Source organism: Ostrinia nubilalis, chromosome 1 (genome assembly GCF_963855985.1).
Source record: "Ostrinia nubilalis chromosome 1, ilOstNubi1.1, whole genome shotgun sequence".
Classification (NCBI taxonomy): Eukaryota; Metazoa; Arthropoda; class Insecta; order Lepidoptera; family Crambidae; genus Ostrinia; species Ostrinia nubilalis.
This window is the reverse complement of record NC_087088.1, coordinates 17,463,511-17,485,456: the sequence shown is the minus strand read 5'-3', so window position 1 is coordinate 17,485,456 and position 21,946 is coordinate 17,463,511. Positions and strand designations below refer to the sequence as shown.

The following is a 21,946-nucleotide window of genomic DNA, read 5'->3' as shown; positions in this document are numbered from 1 at the left end:
ACTTTAATTACGGCTTTATTTAGTTAATTACTGATTGCCTCTACACGATCTTTTACTTTGAGCGTCACAACGACATAGTCATGTGTTGGTAATGCCTTTGTTAGCTGCAGTTAAAATTTCTAAATTCTCACTACAAAGCAAGCGGGCTGTAGTCGAGTGTTGCAATATGACATCGACCACAATAAGTCGCGGTTATGGGGGGAGTTATTCGAATTCATGATGTCAAGTTTCTGATGTTTTTGTACAAATTGTAATGTATTGAAATGAAAGTACTGCATATTGAAGTATAAACTAGAGTTGATGGGCCTAGATGCTATAATGCTAAGGCGACTATAAATAGTCACAAGATAGTGCGACTCCTGGACAGGCTTTGATTAGCCAGAAGTTAAAATTACCTAATACACGCTCTATGTAACTTTTTAGTCAAACAAATATTTAATCAAAGGTACCAGGTGTACCTTGGACCTTGAATGTAGAGTCATCATCATAATCATCATTCCCGAAACACTGTCAAGATCTCGGGGTAGAGAAGTGCGGGTAGATAAAAAAATTTAGATGGGTAGTAGTCCCAAAATGTTATGGAAACTAGTAGCTTGATGTGTTCTCTGTATCTGTAATACATAGTCTAATGTAAGTTGATATTGGTACTTGTTCTTTGTGTTGAAGTACCAGGAGAACATCAACATCACGGCGTCACAAATCTTACGCTTCATACACAGAAACTAATAGCCTGAGGGCTTAGTGTGAGTTTACATCAAAGGTCACTAGCGAGCGCGTTAAAAAATAATATATGAAGATTTTAGTTCTTGAAAGGTTCCGCTAGGGGCGCTTTACAATTCGTCAGACATTTAATGTCACTTTTTTACGCAGTCGACATCGAATGCGTTTTTGACGTAAACTCACACTACGCTCTATGATGTGTTCGCTGTAAATAGTCAAGTGTGAGTAGTTAGCTGCATGTTATTTGTGTCGAAGTACCAGGAGATCATAAACAAATGGACAACACTTACCCTCGCGAGTTTGTTGGGCATGGGCTGGAGGTGCGGCGTGTGGTGGCGGGTGCCGGCCAGCTCGGGATTGAGCGCCAAGATGGCGTCGATCTCCACCTCCTTGCCTTTCGTCTCGCCGCGCTCGTACCACTCCACGGTGACCGAGCGCGTCTCCAGGTTGACCCCGGATACGATCGCCGAGTGGATCCGGCCTGGAAAGTGACAGATGGAGAGGTCAATTTGACGGTTTTGTTGTCTGGAGAATGGATATTATAGCGCAGGGGTGGCCACGATCGACTGGACTAATAGTCGCGATCGACCGGTCGATCAGTCGAGCAGTCGATCGTGGCATTCGGCAAAAAATACTACATGATTGTGTACTAAACAATGCTGTTTCATTTAAGATTTCAAGAAGTATGTAAGTGGTAGATCACCCAGGGTTTCGTTAGTAAACAGTAGATCTTAATGTCTAATCAAGTTGGCCACCCCTGTTATAGCGTATGGATATGAAATCCTAAGTGCCCATATTTTTATCACAATATCCTTTTTAAGAAACTTATACAAGGTGATTGGTATGGTACTAGACCCGCCCATAGCAAATTCCCATGTAGAGGAACTCGTTTGCGAATTATTGGACCTTACTTTACCTGCGTGAAATTACCTTATACACAGGATAAGTTATATCATTTTTTATCGCGAGAGTACTAAAGATAATTAAAATTATTATAATTACTTTGAGCTTTCTTTTATCGTAGCAACAGATTTTCACATTACATATTTGAACAACTGCTGACAATCGTGTTTAATTCCACTGAATACATTTAAATTTCATTGTTCTAGCAACATATTATGCAAACACCTTGTAGAGCACTATCATACACTGAAAACTGTCTTTTATTGCCCTTATTTTAACATTACCATATAAAAATAACACAAAGGGCACAATACAAGGACCTAACTACCTATTATTTTAAAGTAAATTGCTATACCGTGCACACGAGGGGAAATTGAATTTCAGGCAGATGAAGCTGCTGTTGAGATAATAAACATTATTCCAGAAGGGGAGCCTGGGGTTGTCTGGCACCAAAGGGGAGACTAGACTCGTTAGACTGCCCTCTAATGTGTTCAGACGGCAAGGTCGCACGTGGAAATCAATGTAGGAAGCTTCTGCACTTCCTATGAGTTTTTTTCATATGAGTAAAGACAAAGCAATATTAATTCTATTATCATATTATTATGAAGCGGTAGCAATTTACCAAAGATTGGTAAATTGGATCCAAGCACGTGATATAACATTTTACGTGTAAGTTTTATTACTAATTTGTTTGGCCACAATCGATTGAGACACGAGCACGACAGAATACTATTATTGAATGATAATGACGAAATGATTTGTAACACAAGCCTATTATGATATGCCACTAAATCTGAAATAGCAAGCCTGAAAAAGCTCTGAAAGGCGGTAAAACTGTACAGAGCTACAAATATCCCATTCAAAGGGCAAGGTCACTGACCTTCCCTATTCCCGTTGAGCGTTCCCTTTCATCTCCGCCAGCTAAAACCCGGCGGCCCCAACATAAACAGAAACAAAAGCGAGAGATACGTACAATAGAAGTATTGGATGATGTTAAAAACAAAGATGTAAAAAATAGCTTTCACTGACGTACGATATAAAATCCAGAAACACTGATAATGATTTATTACGCCAAAAGAATATTCGAACTCATGTAGTTATGTTAGAACTTACAATAAATACCAATAATTAATTTAAATTACAAGAAAACAGCGAAACTAAAGTTATCAATTATCCTCAAAAGAATTCCATGAAAACAATAGTACAACTCTAAAAACAAATAACCGTGAAATCACTGGAATTATAAATAAAATTACTACCAAAGTTTAGCTTCTATTATTTCTTATAGACAATAAATTATAGAAATAGCTTTTATATGAGAATCATAAAGAGTTACGAAACCAGAACCCACGTCTGTTGTATTTTATGAGATACTAAAGTTTACTGAAACTATTTTAATATTATATTAATGGCCCAATATAAGGTACTTGACCAAGAACTAAATTGAATCACGATTTTGAAGAAAATCTCAAGCAGGTAATACAGTCAGCGTCAATTAGTTCGTGACACCTAAAGTAGCCAAAAAGTTCGCAACATGTCGGAATAAGGATGTGTATTGTCAACTTTTTGGCCACTTCGGCTGTCACGAAACTATTTGATGCTGACTGTACTTAGTTATATATGATATACTGTTATCAGAGTAAATAAAGGCACAATTTCAAAGATAATATTCAACAATACAGGCGAGCAATGAGAACCAATTCACAAATTCCTACAGCAGTTAGTGCAACAAAGGAAAACCCACTGCATGCGAGCTCATTGTGAAACGAGTTCATATTGTGGTTTTGTACCAGTCACTGATATTGATCCTAGTGATAAATTGTCCTATGGATCGTTCCAAATAAATCACAGTCATGCCAATAATTTGCACGTTAATGGTGCCATGCCAATCACTCGCAATTTTCCTTCATATTTGTTTAAATTACAGTGAAGTCTATAGAAACCTTGAACGTTGCTTAATATTAAACAGTTTACCACTAATGCAATGACTCTTTGATGAGTAAGCTGCCAGTAAATATTTTAGTTAAATCCATGTTGTGACCTTCATACAATAAATCATACGTTAGAAAAAAATCTTACTTGGCAAACCTAGAAAAGAAAGCACACGATAAAAGACCCAACGATTCGATTAGCATTGAGCAATAGCATCATATAAAATCGAGCGGAATGCACTAATAGATGCAGTTGTATCAGCATGGGTGTCTAGTTTATAACCACAGAACTGTAATTAACTGCGTATCATGAGTATAATATCTGCAATATAAATCAACATGATAATTCTCAAGGTGGGCTATGTTGCAGAAAATGTTCGGATGCCAATGGTATATTGCACAGAGATAAAATAAATTTTCTTAGTGTAATGTGAGATAGCGAACAATAAGTTGCCTTGCGTATCTTTTGCGTGACCCGAGTGACATTCGATCTAGATTTAGAATTGGAGCAAACTGAACTTTCAGAAATCAATACGTTTAGTCTAATCCATTAGACCTTTATAAAGTACCGCCCCAGTTATCTGATTTCAGATTACAGAGACAAATGAACTCTTGAGATAATTGGCAAAAAGTCAGGTTCTATTTTGGGACAGCTAAAGTCAAACATAAACATAATGTTCAATTGAAAGCGCTTCAATAAAGCACGTAACAAACGTTTCGATTCGATAAACCTAATGCAGGTAACGAATCGAACACATACCGTTACTATGGCTACGCTCCGCGACCGAGCAACGAAAGTGGAACGAAGCGCCGAAATAAAAGGCCAAAAGCACCGCTATTGGCTGCTCTATGAGGCTGTGCGACACATCAAACTGCCCATACGCCTAGGGGCAGGTACGATGGTCGGGCGTAGTCCAAAGTTGCAAACACCAGCCTTCTGTTAGAATAGCTTGATCAACCAAAGTATACCATCGCTTTATGACGCTAACAAAGCAATTTTCACAGAAAGGTACAAAAATATTATTCTTGGAATTGCACTGTTTACAGCAGGGATGACGAACCTTTATGGTTGAACGTGCCACTATTTTAAAAAAAATTTGAAGTAGTCATAGACACGTGCCATTAAATTAACACCTAATGCTATCAAGTGGCACCACTGGTGAGTGACACGACCTTATTCTACAGTGGCACTAACTGATGACGGCAAATACGATAGCTCATAATCAAAACACATTATTTACTATTGGATTACTGAATTTGTGATTGGTGGCGTGCCCAAAATATTATGTCGCGTGCCATCATTGGCACGCGTGCCATTGGTTCGCCAACCCTGGTTTACAGTATTATACTGTAAATTAGTCAGAGATCTGTGTCGCCCTGTTTATCACCAAATCACAAATGATTTTATCATGACCAATCGATTTGATATATCACTAGCGGCTTACAAGATAAGGCAGTTATTATATCACGATTGGCATAATTATAATTAAGATTATTAATAAGAACTTCCTTCCTTTCGTTAAGAATTTAATCATTTTGCTAAATGGTAGCCCAGTAGAGAAAATTTAAATAAAAGCCATGGCCTCCTACTACTTGGTACAGTCAGATGTCAATAAAATTCGTGTGAACGCAAGGAATACGTGGCCAACTGCCAAATAGTCGCACTGACACCAATGTAAGGAGACCTTTCTTCGGGACAAGTTCTTGAAGCAGGAAGATCAAAGTATATTGGGAGCCCTGGGCCTCGGATGCCTAGCAGTTTGGTTCGGTCGCAGCTGTGTCATTGACCCGTTAACGCATTGCTTTGCGCTAATTATAATCCAGTTGCGTTTCCTTATCCGCAATCTACGAATCCTTACCGAATCAACAAGAAATTATCATAAATATGTTTTTAATAAGAAAATGATAAATCATCAGTACAGCTTACCGCTCTGCTTGATTTCCAATTACGTGGTTGATGAGTATGATGAGTAACTTATACAAATATAGACTCATAACAATTTCTCAGAAATACCAAGTGGGAAATTAATCAATTGACAACTCCGTCAAAGTAATATTGAACGCATTGCTGCTTTCTTCTTTCGTAGACATTGAAATACATTACGATTCAACAGCAACATCATGACAGAATGTTGTCTACGTAATTACAGACAAATAATTATACATGGCAGGTAAAAGTGGAATGAAACTAGCTCACGCCATTTTAGTTTCCCACGGTCAAGTTTGCAACAAGGGAGAAGATTCCGTATAGCGTGCAATTACTATTGCGAGTGCAGTCATTCCACGATCGGTGCTCCAGCGGCGCACACCGACTTGATCGATGGCCAGCAAGCCGATGAAGATGTTTTATATGAACTTCGTATCCTATCCTTCAGCAATCAATCACAGCCATTCTCACAGATTCCTATTGAAATCAGAACGAGAATCACATACCATTACAGCTCACATAGATGCGACTGATACAATCTCTAAACATCAATACACGATGCAAGCAAACAGTATTCGACATAATGCAAAATCCAATGATATGTTCCAGCACCAGGTCAAAGATCTCACTGACATGCGCAAGTCGATACTGCATAAGGTCAAACTCGTGAAATGGCGGCTAAGGTCAACTGCGGCTTTCCCCATAAAGCGCTCTAACAATACGAACCCACCAATTACGACCAAACGAGACGTATCATGGAACACAGACAAGGAACGGCTCCCATTAGGGAGGGCGGCTTGCCTTTTAGGTACCATTTGTATGATAGGATCGGGAATCTATTATGTTGCCTTACGTGGAAGGAAACTTGCTTGCTGAATAGATAACCGATAGAAACTCTCGGAAATGCACACACAAAGCCCTATCTAAAGAATTTATATAATAATGATACCTAAGCAAGCTAGATGTTGCTAACAGACAGCATACTAAATATTACACATACTGTAACTATACTTCGAATAACACACAAGGAAAATCTCTATTCATCACAATCACAAAACACACAAAACCACGTATATCCCCATCCGTCCACAAAGTTTGAATGAGAAAACTAACTTTTCAGGCAACCTCTACATTAGCAGGAACTTTTTGAATCCAGAAAGTGTAGCTTTTTTTCCCCAGTGCGGTTTTGTTCCCCAGTCGATGAAGCACCTGATGTCGTGCCCTGAGTGCCCAAGCAACTGCACTCAGGAGGATTTGATGAGTGCTACTGACAACGCCACTCTTGTGGCGGAGTTTTGGGCTGACACTGTTTAGGTTTGTTGTCGACACGAAAAGAAGAAGAAGTGTAGCTAAAGCCCAAAAGAGCGATCCGTTTGAGTGAGTGGACAGAGGCATATCACCTCTGTCTGCGAGATCGTATAATGCGAAGTAAAAGTAGGTTCGTAGGTGCGCGGCAGTAATGAGCTACTTACCCGCATAGTAATTTCGCAAAGCGTTCGCGGCCGTGGCCCACATAAAAACAACAATTGCTGTATGTTTAATAAATCATTATTTACGGACTCCGCCGCTGCACGGAATAGCACCTACTGTTGAGACTTTCGCTGTAGAAACTTCGAAATGTTTAGATGTGTATAGTATACAGGGTGGAAACGTTAAGTGATCTCACTCGATTATTTCTAAACTATACAAGATATCGAAAAACTGATTACTGATTCTGAAAGTGCTTCACAAGCTCTTTCAAACGGTACTAATAATAGGTTACAGAATAAACTGGATATATCAAAAAATTCAATGTTTCCAGCTTCCATACATTTAGTTAAACCACATAATATTAAAAACTATACAAGATATTCAAAAACTGGTTACTGATCCTGAAAGTGCTTCACGAGCTCTATCCAACGGTACCAATAATAGGTTACAAAATAAACTGGATGCATTCGAAAATTCAATGTTTCCAGCTTCCATACATTTAGTACAGCCACAGTCATGGCACTCATGTGTTGTTAATATTATAGCAAGTAAAGCCTAAAACCAATGTTTTCCAAGAATAATTTTAAATACGAATGCAATTAACAGGTTTATTTTAAGTGTTTATTACTTAATAAAAAAAAACTTCTATTATTGTTTGGCTGGCATACATTTAGTATGGAGGCTGAAAACATTAAATTTTTGGATAGACCCAGTTAGTTCTGTAACCTAATATTGGTACCGTTGGATAGAGCTTGTGAAGCACTTTCAGGATTAGTAATCAGTTTTTCGATATCATGTATAGTTTAGAAATAAATTTTCCGCGATCTTTGGCTCGCATTGTTGTGTGGTAAAGGCGGTAGAGAAAGGTTCTCCTATTGGCAAGAGGTACAGGATTCTTGGATAAAGCGACGAGTAGCCTTTTGTAAATTGATACCTTTCAGCTGAAATCAAGAACGAATTCGAAAGTAAATCATCCCCAAGAATCTCCAACAAACGGATCTTATTTCAGCACTCAAACAAACCTCTTTAGAACTATTTTATTTTCCATTCCTGAACTTGGCTGAAGCGACCTTAAATGACCTTAAAAATAATTAAATTCTAGATATATTTAACCTTGGAAAGTACACTTTTGAAGACAATTTAAACAATACAAATAGGATCCCGTCAAAGATTAATTGCAAAGATAGAACAGATTTTTTAATTAAATAAAGCAACATTCAAGGTGAGCGAGTCAATTTAATCGCTGCTCTTCAAGCCTTCATAATTCCGGTCAGTAATTGAAACGTTATGTAACTATAACTCTTTTGAGCACTAATGTCGTTAACCTTTTACGGTATACGTTTTTACACATTATGGTCATTAAGCCTGCCTCAGGTGACTCAAACAATCAACTGTTGCTTTCTACTTCTGCTGACTTCACTGAGATTGTTAAGTTTCCACCTGGTTCAGCCTAGAATGGATCTTTCTAGTGTTTCGCTTCACTTTCACATTTTTCAGCAGTAATCTACCAATGTTTTGAGAGAGTTAAATTCCGCCTGTCAGTGATGAAAAGACTTGAGACAAATCATTGCAAATGTAATACTGAATTTCAGAGAATTGAAAATTTTACTTTTGTCGCTAATGAAATGCGAAAGATGCTGCAATTGTGCTGTATTTTTAATGATCATGCCAACTCTACATTTTGCTAAAAATCTGTGTAAGAGCAGACATTGAAAACGGGTCAATTTTCACACTAGTTTTTTATAAGTGTGACGCTTTCGTGAATATTTAGCTGAAAGCTATGTTGTTGAAACTTAAAGCTCAAGTTTGGTTGACGAGCAAACAGCGCGAGTGAGTCAGCGATCCGGTTGCAACCGGCTAGACGAGCGGCGCCCGCGCAGCGCTGACACACCGAGCGCTGCACGTGGCGTACAAACACGATTTTAGAGGAAACAACAAGCTTATACGATAAACTAAATATTATTACTAAACGTGTAAAAGATAGTTGCTACAGAAATACATCACCCCTATTTAAGAAAATTATTTATTACGCCAACGAATGGGTACATCACTATTTTTCGGGGTAAAATTCTTCGTCCACCCTTTGTTTATAAGCTAAGTATATCGAAAGTTAACCTCTTTTTGTCTCTGTTTGACGTAGCCTATTTTGTGACAGCTCAATTTGTGACTGAAAAAACCGTAAGTAGGTTTACAGTTTTATACCAACCGATGTTGTTTTGTTTTGTTAAACTCTATCATTTCTGTGCCAAATGCAGTTAAAAATATTTGGGTTAACTCGCCCAAGGCAACGCAAGATAACTGTGTTTAAATACACTATCACACCTTGAATCAATAAGATATTAATCTCTCTACCTACATAATTATGTATGCGAAATAAATTGAAGAAAACCTTGCGGTATATTATTTACTTTCATCTCATTTAAGAAGCAGTTATTATTAGACACTCGGGAAATTAATAGATTTATTCCTATTTCGTTTCACATTTAATTAGATTTTGAATACATGTTTCTGCTCTCGAATGGCTGCGAGTACAGTTCTATATGGCAAGTAATAAACCGGCTAACGTCTTGACCTTCGTTGACGTTCTAAGGCAAACTTATAATCATTTCAATAAGACACGACAAAGGGACCTAAAAAAAATTGTGATTTGGCCTAAAAACCGCAGGGCGCGAATTTTTCCTGAACTCAAGGACATCCGTGCTGTGTTATAGTCTATGTTAAAATTTAGTGGGAGATCACTATCACAATATCAAAAATGCAAGAACCTTGGCCATAACAAGGGCGATCCAACCAGACTGCATGTCACGGAATAGCAATATTTCATGAGATTCTGACGTCAATCTTGATAAGAATAGAAATCGAACGCCGAACAGACAACCTACATATATCGATTGTTGATGAAGTTTTAATAAATTCATTGTTACTAGATTTGACATTGTCTGTCCCCGATGTAGTAACCGATAGCTCCTTGAAATTAATTAAGAATTTAATGGATATTATCAGAAATTGGTTCTGGAAACAGTAAAAATAAAACTAAACATTTTAACACGTTTTTTGCAACGTTAGTTAATAACACGTTATTTACACATACATTACAAAGAAGTAAAAGAAATGTACAATTTATCTAGTCGGTCATCGATCGATAATAGAGTGTTCGCTTCCAGGTAAATTATTTTTACCAATCAATTAAGAACAAGTAATTGAACATTGTTGCTACGAATAAAATTATCATACTATTACGTAAACGATATGCTATTGAAGATAAAAAAAAACAAGGAAACAAGAATCATCACGGGCATAGATCCATTTCAATTTATCTGATCTCAAATTTCATTTGGTCAAATTGCATTATTAACGCTTTCTTAGCATTCTTCTGTAACACGATACCGATCTGACATAAATGCCGTCAAGGTATGCCAGCCATGTTTGTGGATACGCCGATTTATTAATCTAGTTTCCAAAGTTTCCAAACATAGAAAAAATTCATGGAAACCAAGTAATTGGGTTTCGTACTATTGTTATTGGCCGCCTTATTTATAATTTATTACACAAAGTGACCGAGCTACGCTATTTATGAACAACATTCATCTACTTACAACATACGAGTCGAAATACAGGGTTTTGATATCCAAGTTCAGCTCGCACTTCAAATGCCATGATCCTTATTTTCTAAAGTATAAAACTGAAAGTCGTATAAAGGTGTTAGGGGCCATAGAGCGATGACATCAGTAGACGGAACCACTCGGCCCCCACGCGACACCCACTCGCGCGAGCCTTGCAAAACCCTTGCCTCTTCTAGACATACAGAGGGCGCGCCTAGACTGCGAAAGCTGGCTAATAGGACACATTTGGAAGTAGGCTTGTGTAACCGGCGTCATTTGAATTTGCTATGGAAATCTTACAGCCTTGCAAAAGCTAGAATGGGACTAGAACTTTAGATTTAGCTGGCCTTGTAACTTTTAATTGAAAATTGATGTGCGTGCAAGAAACTTCCAATAGTTTGGAAGTTTCTGGAACTTTTCGTTCGTTGCCCTCTATCTATTAGCAGTAATGCAAAGAATGCTACAAGATGCCATTTACTGAACGTGATAGAAAAGCTAAAAACATTTTTAAGTGTGATTCCTGTATTCGATTTAGAAAATTCACATAACATTGTACTTTTCGACTTTAAAAACGATTTCAATTCTTACCAGTAAATCACTTTTATTGCAGGTGACATCATATTAACAACATCTATTTCATTTAGTACGAAATAATAACTAGAATCGCCTCTAACGAGGTTTATTTAATTGGCAACAAAATGAATGGATCATTCATTCGTTCATTGGCACAATATTCGACTATAGAAAAATTTGATTTTTGTCCGTTAGCGTACAAGCTAACAAGACGAGATGATTCAACGCTAAACTGGACGACAAATTTGAACAACGGCGATAATTGCCGTTGCAAACAGCTTCGCCCAATTGAGGGTAACGATTTGTGTCGACGAACCGAACTGACGTCCACAAGGAAATCCTTCAAGACTCGACTGCGTTTAGGAACGCCAAAACCATGTTGAATCGGAAATGAAGCAATTATGCTACAATAGCCGAATAGCTGCCATTATGTGTGTGCAACACAATACACTGATAGAGCTTTACCAATCCTATCATTAAAACAAGTGGTTTACGTCAGAAAAATCCGTGAAAAATCATCCTGAAAATGTGACAATACGGCAGATGACACAATGGACAACAATGGAGAAGCAAAACACATTAATTTTAAAATAATTTTCAAAAAAAATGCTAGAGTCATCTCACCTAAGGGGGCGTCCATAAATTACGTGAGACAATTTTGGCTATTTTTCAACCCCCCCGCGCCCCTTGGTGAGATTTGGTGAGATTTTGCCTGACCCCCTCCCCCACCCCCTAATCTCACGTGATATTTAAAAAAATCCGAAATTTAATAGTTTTGGAGTAATTTAACTGAGAAAGTTTTTTTTGTGTGCTTAGTGCGAGTTTGCATTTACCGTTGTCGCTAACGAGTGCATCAAAAAGATCTATAAAGTTAAAGATTTTAGTTCTTGAAAGTATCTGCTAGGGACGCTGTACAATCATCATACATTTAATGCATGTCATTTTTTACGCGACTTTGATAAAAAAAAACTTGTTTTATAATTTTCTTAATTTCGTCATTTATTCTGCATTTTAGTATTCACACATGGAGACGGTAGCATTGTTAGTTTTATTTGTTTAGACGGTATAGAATAAAATGTCATGATCATCATAGAAAATATATTTTTTTAGGGACCCGTAGTCCTGACAAGGAACCCTTATTATAGTTTCGATATGTCTGTCTGTCCGAGGTTTTGCTTGGAAACTATTGGCACTAGACAAAACAGTAGAATAATATTTTGAAAAAACCTTTTTTTAGGGTAGCTCCCCTACATGTAAAGTGGAGATGAATTTTTTTTCATCTTCTACACCATCGTGTAGGATATCGTTAGATGACTTGGGGGTTTCAAAGACTATTTTTCGATTTAGGGGTCCGTTTGCAAACTATAAAAGTTTAAAGTGCCAATTTTTGTTCGAGCAGGGCGTCCCCCCACTCTAAAAACTAGACTTTTGGCTTGAAAAATCTGAAAAAAAATCATAATAATACTGCTTTTTATGAACTTTCAAGAAAACTATAACGGTTAGGGTAGGTCACTTAGTTTAAGAGTAATAGTCATTTAACTCATGTGTTGTAAAATTTCATATCTAATAAAAATTCCATAGAAGAAAATATTAAAAGCGACTTTAGATAAAGTAATTGCTTGCTTCTGAAATATATTTTGTTAACGACGGACAACTACGGAACCCTACACTGCGCGTGGCACGACACGCACTTGGCCAATTTTTTTACTTAAGATTTAAACCAAGTTTTCTGGCAAACTCTATTTCTCTATTTCTTGCGGAAAAAAATACGTGATATTTCCTGAGACCCCCCCTCTCCCCCACGTGAGATTTAGTGAGGTTTTTGTTGACCCCCTCCCCCCCCTAAAAGTCTCACGTAATTTATGGACGCCCCCTAACAGCCAGAGCCATGTTGACAGAAGAAGGCCTACGAATTTCGACACCTGATGAAGATACGGAAAGCCAACTTCGATTATCATGATCTCAAATGGACTGTGGTTCTGTGGTGTTGTGTTCATTGCGGCCAAGTTAACGCAAGGTTAATTGTAAACTATGTAGGCGGTAGTATGTTTATAAATTAGGTGCCTACTTATGCTTTAAAAATTACGAATTTAAGGACACTTAAATTTTATTGGTTTCATTTGTATAAGATGTAGTGAAAATTTAGTTGTTGAACTTGTTATCATACCGCTGAAGCTTTTACGTTTTATATCAGCTCTTCAGAATATTTATTTCTTAGCGTACCTATATTCGAAAATAGCACAAACTGCAATCAATTTTACCTACATTGTCAGCAACACAACAATTACTCAAGACCTTTGAAATTCTGAACGGATATCGTAAATTGGTTTTTATAAGTGAACAGCATTACATTCTATTCGTTAGAATGTCGGTTATGAGTTCGTGTCGGCCAGTATCCCTCAACAATAAGAAATCAGGTTAATTTCCAATGACAAAGTAACCGAAGCCCAAAATATTAGCTTTTGCTCCAGTTCCAGTTGGTTTACCTTTCAAAGATACAAAATCAACCTGAAACAAAGTCGTGGACGACCTGAATTTAGCTTATCGATTATATCGATAGTTGTAAAAGCGTACTACTTTCACTTGAAAACTCGGTTTCATAACGATAAAAGGCTTCGATTAGGCAAATGCACCTGAAAAGTAACAATCGACTAGCAATTACAATATTGATGTTACTAAATAGGTAACAAAGGCAAATTTTATAATCTAGCTAGAGTCTAGTGACTCGTCAATAAACTGTTTTAGGGCAAATTGAATAAGGATTTTCAACAAACATTTAAAGCAGAAGTTGTAACCAGTCCGCTTGACCCTCTGAAAATTAACCGTACAGACTTTGAAACCTTTGCGGTGATTTTAAATACTCAGCTTATTTACCAATTATTATCGAATAGACTTTGAAGTAGTGCCGATATTACGTAATAGCATCCAAGATGAGCCACTTGTGACGGCATCCTTAATGATTCGCAACAACAACAGCCTCCTACAGACCCTCGACAGTCGATGACATCAGCGAAATCGAAAGTCCACCTATTTTCGGCGCACTTAATTGCTATTCACAAAATGCGTTTTTTACTGTTCGCATCATATTTGGATTTTATTATTATTTAAGATGATGTTAAAGATCCGTTAATCGACTTTGATATGTAAGCAAATAAATCCAAGTTGGCCAGCCTTAGAAGATATTAATCAGCATCTAACATCTTTGTGACAATGATAAACTACTCTGAATCTGAATCGAGGCTCAAAACTTGATTCAAACTCGAGCATAAATTCAAGCCTGTGTGACTGGTTGAATTTCAATAATTGTTTACAAGTTTTAGGCTTTATTCTGAGCGTCGTTTCTCGTTTTATGATACGGGCATTAAACTGGTCTACCAGCAGAACGACCCCAATCTACATCAGAGGCTCGTCGAATCCGCAAATGAGCGTATGTAATTAATTAATGTTTCGGCACAGTTCGGCAATTAGAGAGCCGGAGCATTCGGCAGCCTGGACATCGCCCACGTGGTTGCGCTGAAGCAAGCGCGAGGTCACCTCGCCTAACTAGACCGCGCTTGCTTATTTGTTATTGAATCAACTGCACGCAGAACAATCGCCTCGGCTGCAAATTGCTTTGAATGTTGCTTGATGTGATTTGGGCGAACCGTTTCGGGCGGCGACGAAATAAGGTGTTGTAAGGACAGATGCAGTGGACTGATACTGTATTAACAGTCAATCTTGTCAGCAGTAGCAACTGACAGTAATTGGAATTGAATTAAAATATCAAGGAGATTAGAAAATATCATTAGGAATAAAATTTCAAGGAGATTAGAAGAGAATACCATCAGGAATTCTGATGTTATCCGATTCTAGATAAGCCTTGGATGGAAAGTTAAAAAAGATTTACTTGGATTAATAAATCTATCATGCAATCCACAATCTCGATAATGGGGTACCGGAGAGACCGGTAGAGGGCACACAATCCGGCGTTTGTGCCAGAGAGGCGAAGCGAACGTTGCCGGCGTCACACCGAGGGAACCCGCTCTCCGGTGAGTCACGCCACGTTCACCGGCCACGCAACGTGCCACTTCCCCGCTAATGAAAACGTATTGCCAATGACGCTGTGGAGATAGGAATGATGCGTTATAGACGAAAGGCTAATGACCAACGATGGCTTGGCTATTTTCCCCAGTGGTGAATTGAAATATGACTGTTTTGTACTATGAACAGATTCATGTTATTGAATATTAGACGCATTTAAAACCTATAAGACGCCTTGATCGCCATTTGAAGGGACCTTTCAAAGGAGAAGGAACTTCGATTTTCTAGACATGCTAAAGCCACGTATTATTTCTCAAGAGAATAAAGTAGGTTTTTTTTATGAACGAAAGAACTGTTCATAGATAATCAGGGTCACTTATTCTGCGACCGATAAGGCAATATTTAAACTGCTTGCTGGTGCCGGAGGGGCCCGCGGATCGATGACGCAACCTTGGCCAGCCGTGGGCGGCTCGTGCGACCAGGAAGTCAAAAGTCAAAACAGCACGAGTGCTCAGCACGAAACGTTGACAACAGACAACAGAGTAAACCGATCTGACCGAGGTCCGATCGAGCTTCACTTGATGACCTATTTTCTTTTCTCAACTACACCCAAATTAGGCACGGACATGCGATCGCCTTGAGCTGGAAAAAATCGATACAGGAAAATGTAATCATCGATTGATTGATCGTTGTATCTGGAATATGTCAGATAACGTAATGCAAAACTTGCGCGGAAAATTACAAGGAGAACTGCTGCAAATTCTGTTGCTAAACTTTAAATATCGTCCACGTTCAATTATAATTTTGAGTTAATAAAGTACGCCATAAATCTGATGAAGATTATTTTCCATTAAGCAAATGTAATCAACATAGAATAGAGTCAAGAGCCCTTAAATTCCCTTGAACTAGTCCGCGAGTCGTAACCTTGCGTATTTATTGGCGTGCGTGGCCGCTGGTTATATTGACAGCTTCCTGCATGTCACAGCTCATCATTAAATCAGTCAACTGACGACATATTGCATTTATTTAATGTCTTCATATTCATCAATAGTCTTTTCACATCCTAAGTGGCAATGTCACTGAAATATGAATAATTAAAAAGACAATACAGATTCAAATAATTATACGAAACGAATGATGAAGTGACGACTACTAATGGCAGGGGACGACACCGTATAATTCTTGAGTGTTGCTAAAATTGAAACTTAAAACTATTGGTTTAATTTGCGAGTAGGTTCATGGAGCGAGCCGCGACGCGCGCGCAGGCTCGCCGTATATGGACGCACGCAGCGACGCAAGGTCGGGTGCCTTCCTCGGTGGCCGTGGCTACCGATGTTATTTTGTTTTAATGCAAAGTCGTGGTAAACTGGCTTTCTATGGTGATGAGCATTCATGAGAAAGGAAAGCTATTAAACATTCTTTATTTAATTCCCAATTTATCAGTTTAGTTTGATTATGCCAAATTATTATTTTACATACTTTTGACTTACTTTTGACTTTCTTTTGATGTAAATTTTGATATAAAATGGCCACTACATTTTCAATATTCTTTCTTATGGCAAAATCTAAGATGCAGATTAAAACAACTAAAAAAATAAAAACCATTGCTCAACACAAGTTGGGAAAATTTAGCTGGATGTATCAGAAACAGAGGCGGGGCAAGACCTAAATTTGATGTGGGCAAGACAGATTTCGCGAGGCCTTGTTCTGTGGCGACCTGAAGACGGATTTTATGAAATAATAAAAAAAAGGGTCAAAGTTTTATACATTGACAGTTTCTGATTTCTTGATTCAGTGATTATTTTTAAAGGAATATTGCGCCAAAGAATAATGTTCGTCACTTAAAACCGTGTTGTTGCTTAATTTTGTGTCTGATTAATTATGGCTGAATTTGTTTGGAAAAAAATATATTTTTATTTTTAACTACATTGTTTAGCTATCAAGAATTTATATATAATAGTCAATGTTTGCATTTATTGTCGTATTGTGATATTGTCATCTCCACCTTGTATGTTACATTTTTTCAAAATTTTTGATGCGCGAGGCCCCTTGCACCGCGAGGCCGTAGGCGGTGGCCCACGTCGCCCACGCCTTACGCCGCCTCTGATCAGAAAGAAATCGAAAAGGCCAAAATGACCACTGATTACAAACATAAGGGTTAAGAACTCTAAAATCATGATTGGCACAGATACTAGTAGTCCATCACATTAGCCTAAACACAAATAATCAGCACTAGCCAAATTATTACGACTAATAAAAAACTACTTATAAAAAATCTTGACAAGAAAAAACAGAATCATATTATTAGAAGTTAATTTTTATTAATTTTGTGGTACACAGTAAGTAAAAAAAATAAATTGAGAAATGCACAAACAAAAGAATTGTAACTGATCCTGTGCATCTTGTGTGGAATGTTACTGTTAACCCGAGAAACTGTGTTTGTCAATGAACATAAATGGTTTATTTTATTTCGTTCTTACTTCCTACTTTAGAATAACACTTATGCCCACCAGTAAGATCAATATCAAGCCAAACCTACATACATAACAATTTGTTATTGATCTATTTTTATTAAATACAAAATAAATTCTCTTTTAAAATACAGCTGATATAGTTCCAGACTAATTAAACATTAACAAATAATAATTTTCATTAGGTAAAGCAGATCCTTGGGGGAGGCCTTTGTCCATCAGTGGACGTCTTTCGGCTGAAACGAACGAACGAACGAAAAGCAGACTTAAAGATTCAGAAACTAGGGCTAGGTCCAGGAGTTACTTTCGTAGAAGGATGAATGTAGTAATAATAGCAAATAAAGGTTTTTTAAAAAGGATGAGCATGTCCAATTTAGCAGAACAGTAGTGTAAATAATAATTCACTGAAAAATAAAGATTTCGTTGGTAATATTATGTGAAAATTCAACAGAATGACAAATCATAGATTAAATTAAAACTTGTTACAGAAGTAGATAAGATTTTTAGGTAATTTATGTAAAATAAGATGTAACAGTGTTGTTTAATGAAGGGAAATACCTTTCTTTCTTTTCATTACCCAGAATAAGTAAGGACTTTTACTGATAGAGCTATTACACATTTGGCGGTATTGATAATTTTATTGTGAACATAAGGACTATAGTTAGAAATACAGACATTAGTTTCCTTTTTCAAAAATAACTTTGTAGGAATTTTAAGCGGAATCATCCTGCTAGCAACCACAAAAGAGCTATCAGTTCATAGGGTACAGATATAATAGGGTTTCAATTCCAATCAGCTGCTTTGGTAACCTCCACAAAATGCGTCAAAATGCAGGCATTATTCCTTTACCCAATGCGCTTCACTGTGAATGGAGATTTTGTCAATTTATTGGTAAAAGTCGTGGTGATTCACACTCGCCCGCACCGATGTGAATCACAAGAACCAAGTGATTAACATTGTCACAAACAATTCTCCACCAGGTACCAACAAAAGCAAATTCGTTGAGGAAATTATAACAAGTGGAATGCATGCCCCAGCAAGAACTCCAGCGTGATCGTACTCACCATCTGTTCGTTTTATGTTGATGTTAATTCCAGACTGGATCTTCACGCTACCGTCATCCATTTTCGCACTGATTTATGCACCACATACACTATAGAACATTATTTCGCAATGAACGTTTATTCAATATTTGTCTAACACATTCGGAAATTACACATATGAACCGGTGAAAATTACAAAATAAATTTCTACACCCAGATTGACAGTTATGCCGTGCTAGCTACACACTTCAGACTGGAACGTTTGAAATTTGTTTCACTACAACAGTCAAATCAATCACTACTTTCTAATCCCTAAATTATGTAATTGATTTGATTATTGTAAAAAGTTACAAAACTAAAAACTTAATAAATCACGAATGTTTTAAATAATTTCGGTTAGAAACCCGAAATTCCAAAATTATCAGGAACACTGCGTCGAAAATTTATGGATAGTGTTGCCAGGAATTTTGAAATAAAGTTTTAATAAACTTCTGTTATGTTTTGTAAAAATTAATTATCAATTTTGTAACATGAAATCAGTAGTCCTTTGAACCTTTAATACTAAATTCAACTAAATATCGTGATAGTTTTGTCATGGTTGATTCAATAACAAAATGACAACGTTAAGTTTGAAAGTGGTAAAAAAAGGAACTACGCATCTACAAGGAGATAATGTCATTATTTGACATATTTGCGTGGAAGAAGCGCCCTCCTTTACGTTTACGTGTTCATTGTACAGATAAAAAATAATTGCTCAAATCTACGAATCATAATCGATAAACTATTCACATGCACATCACTTTTAGCCATAGACTAAGTTAAAGGAAGAAAAGAAAATTAATGTCAAAATTACACCAAAAATCCCAACCTGTGAATCAATCAATTAATTTTTCATCGTTTTTACAGTGTAGTAATATAGTTCTAAAGCATTTATACCTATATACAAAATGATGAGTGAATATACAGTTTCACATAAAGCTAAAAAGCGCATCAAAGAAGTTAAAAGGAAAGCCCGACCAGGTAAGTAAATTGTTAGACCGCAACAGCAAACAATTTCGAGGAACTGCATGTGTTTTACTGTAGCTTTTCACAATAAATACATGTAAAATCGCATCGGACAAATATAATACTGTTATTTGGTAAGCCTTACTTCATTGTGTTAACATGTTAACAAAATTCTAGAAATCTCCACTCCCAAGTAGCGTGACATACTTTAGGGCGACCTCGACATAACATCCGAAGTTTCATTTCATTAGCTACCTAGGTTTTAGTTTCAGTTCTTTATTTACTTCATCAATTGCATGAACGAATAAAATACTGCAATGTTCTGTAAGCTTAAAAGTGAAATTTGCCTAACCTCTATGCCTATGAAATCTTTGGTAGGTTCATTTCGCAATGATTGTGTATAATGTCGCGTTCAAACCACCTTTTCATTACTGTATCTTGTATTATGTTAAATAGTTTTAATAATCCTAACAGATCACATATTGATAGGACAATCATTGAGACTATGGAATCAATTGACACCATATTTTATATTCTTTTAAATTCTCAATTTAATAGTTCAGTTTTTTTATTGGGGATAGCTGACCCGGCGAACTTCGTACCTCCAATAAAAAATGATCTTCAGGAATAATGTAGGCATTTATGTACTTTAATTAATACAATAATGCAATACATGTGACTAACATTACATTGATAATACATTGAGGCTTTTTTATTTCCAGAACTAACAAACAAACAACAATGGATGATGTTAAACTATGCTGAAAACTTTGAAGAGTTTTTAAAATGTAATGATAATGTTGAGAGAGTAGATAATAACAAAGTATCACCTGAAGAATTTATAGAAAAATATGAAAAAGTGTTTAAACCAGTTGTTATTACTAATGTACAGACTAACTGGAAAGCAAACCACAAGTGGACCTTAGATAGACTAGCCAAAAAGTACCGTAACCAAAAATTTAAATGTGGCGAAGACAATGAGGGTTATAGTGTTAAGATGAAAATGAAGTATTACGTCACCTACATGAAGACAACGACTGATGACAGCCCGCTTTATATTTTTGATAGTAGTTTTGGAGAGCATATGAGACGAAAAAAGCTTCTTGAAGATTACGAAGTACCAAAGTACTTCAGGGATGACCTATTTAAGTATTGTGGAAATGAGAGGAGACCTCCATATCGTTGGTTTGTGATGGGACCACAGAGGTCGGGCACCGGGATCCACATAGACCCTTTAGGTACTGGTGCTTGGAATGCCTTGGTGTTTGGTCACAAGAGATGGTGCCTATTTCCGACACAGACTCCAAAAGAACTGATCAAAGTCACTGGCGCCATGGGCGGGAAACAGAGAGATGAAGCTATTACTTGGTTCAAGTTAATTTATCCTAAAACACAACTGGAATCTTGGCCACAAGAGTATAAACCGGTACATTGTGAAATAATTTATTTGATTGAGTTTTCTGATGTTTGTTATATTCAACATGATAAAATTTTTGCATTTCTATTTCAGGTGGAAATCCTCCAGAAGCCTGGTGAAACGGTTTTTGTTCCCGGTGGTTGGTGGCATGTGGTGCTGAACTTGGATGACACAGTTGCTGTCACTCAAAACTTTTGTAGCCGTACCAATTTCCCCATTGTATGGCATAAGACTGTACGTGGTAGACCCAAACTGTCCAAGAAGTGGATCAAAGTTCTTGAGGCCAAAGAACCTGACTTATATAAAATAGCCAGTAGTGTTAACCTAAGCCAAAGCACTGGTGTTGCATCTGACAGCTCATCTAACAGCAGCTCCTCGAGTAGCGACAGCGAGAGCAGCTCTTCAGGCAGCTCCAGTGAGGACGACAGCGGCCAGGAGAGCATCTCTGCTCATAAGAAAAAGAAGAGAAGGAAAATTGGAGCTGAATAACGAAATAAACTAGAATATACCCAACTTAAGTTTTGAAAAGATTTATACCACAAAACAAATAAAATTGCATTAGCAAACTATAAATCATTAATTATGTAAGCCTGCCCATTTTGTATTATTAGACTTATTTGATGAATTATTTAACTTTTTCTTTGTTGTTACATAGTGAACCTAACTATTATTTCGTTTGTTAACGGACAAGATAATTCTTTATCAATAAAGTATTATTGTAATAACATAAATGCGTTTAATTTTGATTTGTTAAGAAGTTGCAAACTATAAAATTGCGCAGCAAGAAGTTTACTGAGATCAGTGAAAGTGCATAGCAAAGGCACAAGTTATTAAATTTTCCTTGAATAGGTTTTAAATAACCCA

General features: G+C 37.0%; 2 protein-coding genes across 2 annotated transcripts in view; one reads left to right on the top strand and one right to left on the bottom strand.

Moving 5' to 3' along the window:
* The window catches only part of LOC135072235 (kinesin-like protein Klp10A), a 38,440-nt gene extending 19,331 nt beyond the window's left edge, over positions 1–19,109 (bottom strand). The window contains exons 1-2 of the mRNA XM_063966206.1: positions 18,682–19,109; positions 1,011–1,201 (exon numbers count right to left, since the gene is read on the bottom strand). Coding sequence (XP_063822276.1) covers positions 1,011–1,201; positions 18,682–18,742 — 252 coding nt within the window. The 5' untranslated portion in view covers positions 18,743–19,109. The remainder of the gene's footprint in view (positions 1–1,010; positions 1,202–18,681) is intronic.
* Positions 19,110–19,498: 389 nt separating this feature from the next.
* On the top strand, positions 19,499–21,813 carry LOC135074464 (bifunctional arginine demethylase and lysyl-hydroxylase PSR). Its single transcript, XM_063968757.1, has 3 exons — positions 19,499–19,680; positions 20,388–21,091; positions 21,176–21,813. The coding sequence occupies exons 1-3, from the start codon at positions 19,608–19,610 to the stop codon at positions 21,569–21,571; spliced, it is 1,173 nt and encodes a 390-aa protein (XP_063824827.1). The 5' UTR covers positions 19,499–19,607; the 3' UTR covers positions 21,572–21,813.
* Positions 21,814–21,946: the final 133 nt, after the last annotated feature.

What these genes read in the sequence shown, in the direction of transcription:
- LOC135074464 (XM_063968757.1), top strand. Translation starts at nt 19,608, where the DNA reads ATGATGAGTGAATATACAGTTTCACATAAAGCTAAAAAGCGCATCAAA. An exon ending in TAAAAGGAAAGCCCGACCAG is followed by an intron (nt 19,681 to 20,387) that starts GTAAGTAAATTG and finishes TTTTATTTCCAG; the next exon opens with AACTAACAAACAAACAACAA. An exon ending in GGCCACAAGAGTATAAACCG is followed by an intron (nt 21,092 to 21,175) that starts GTACATTGTGAA and finishes TTTCTATTTCAG; the next exon opens with GTGGAAATCCTCCAGAAGCC.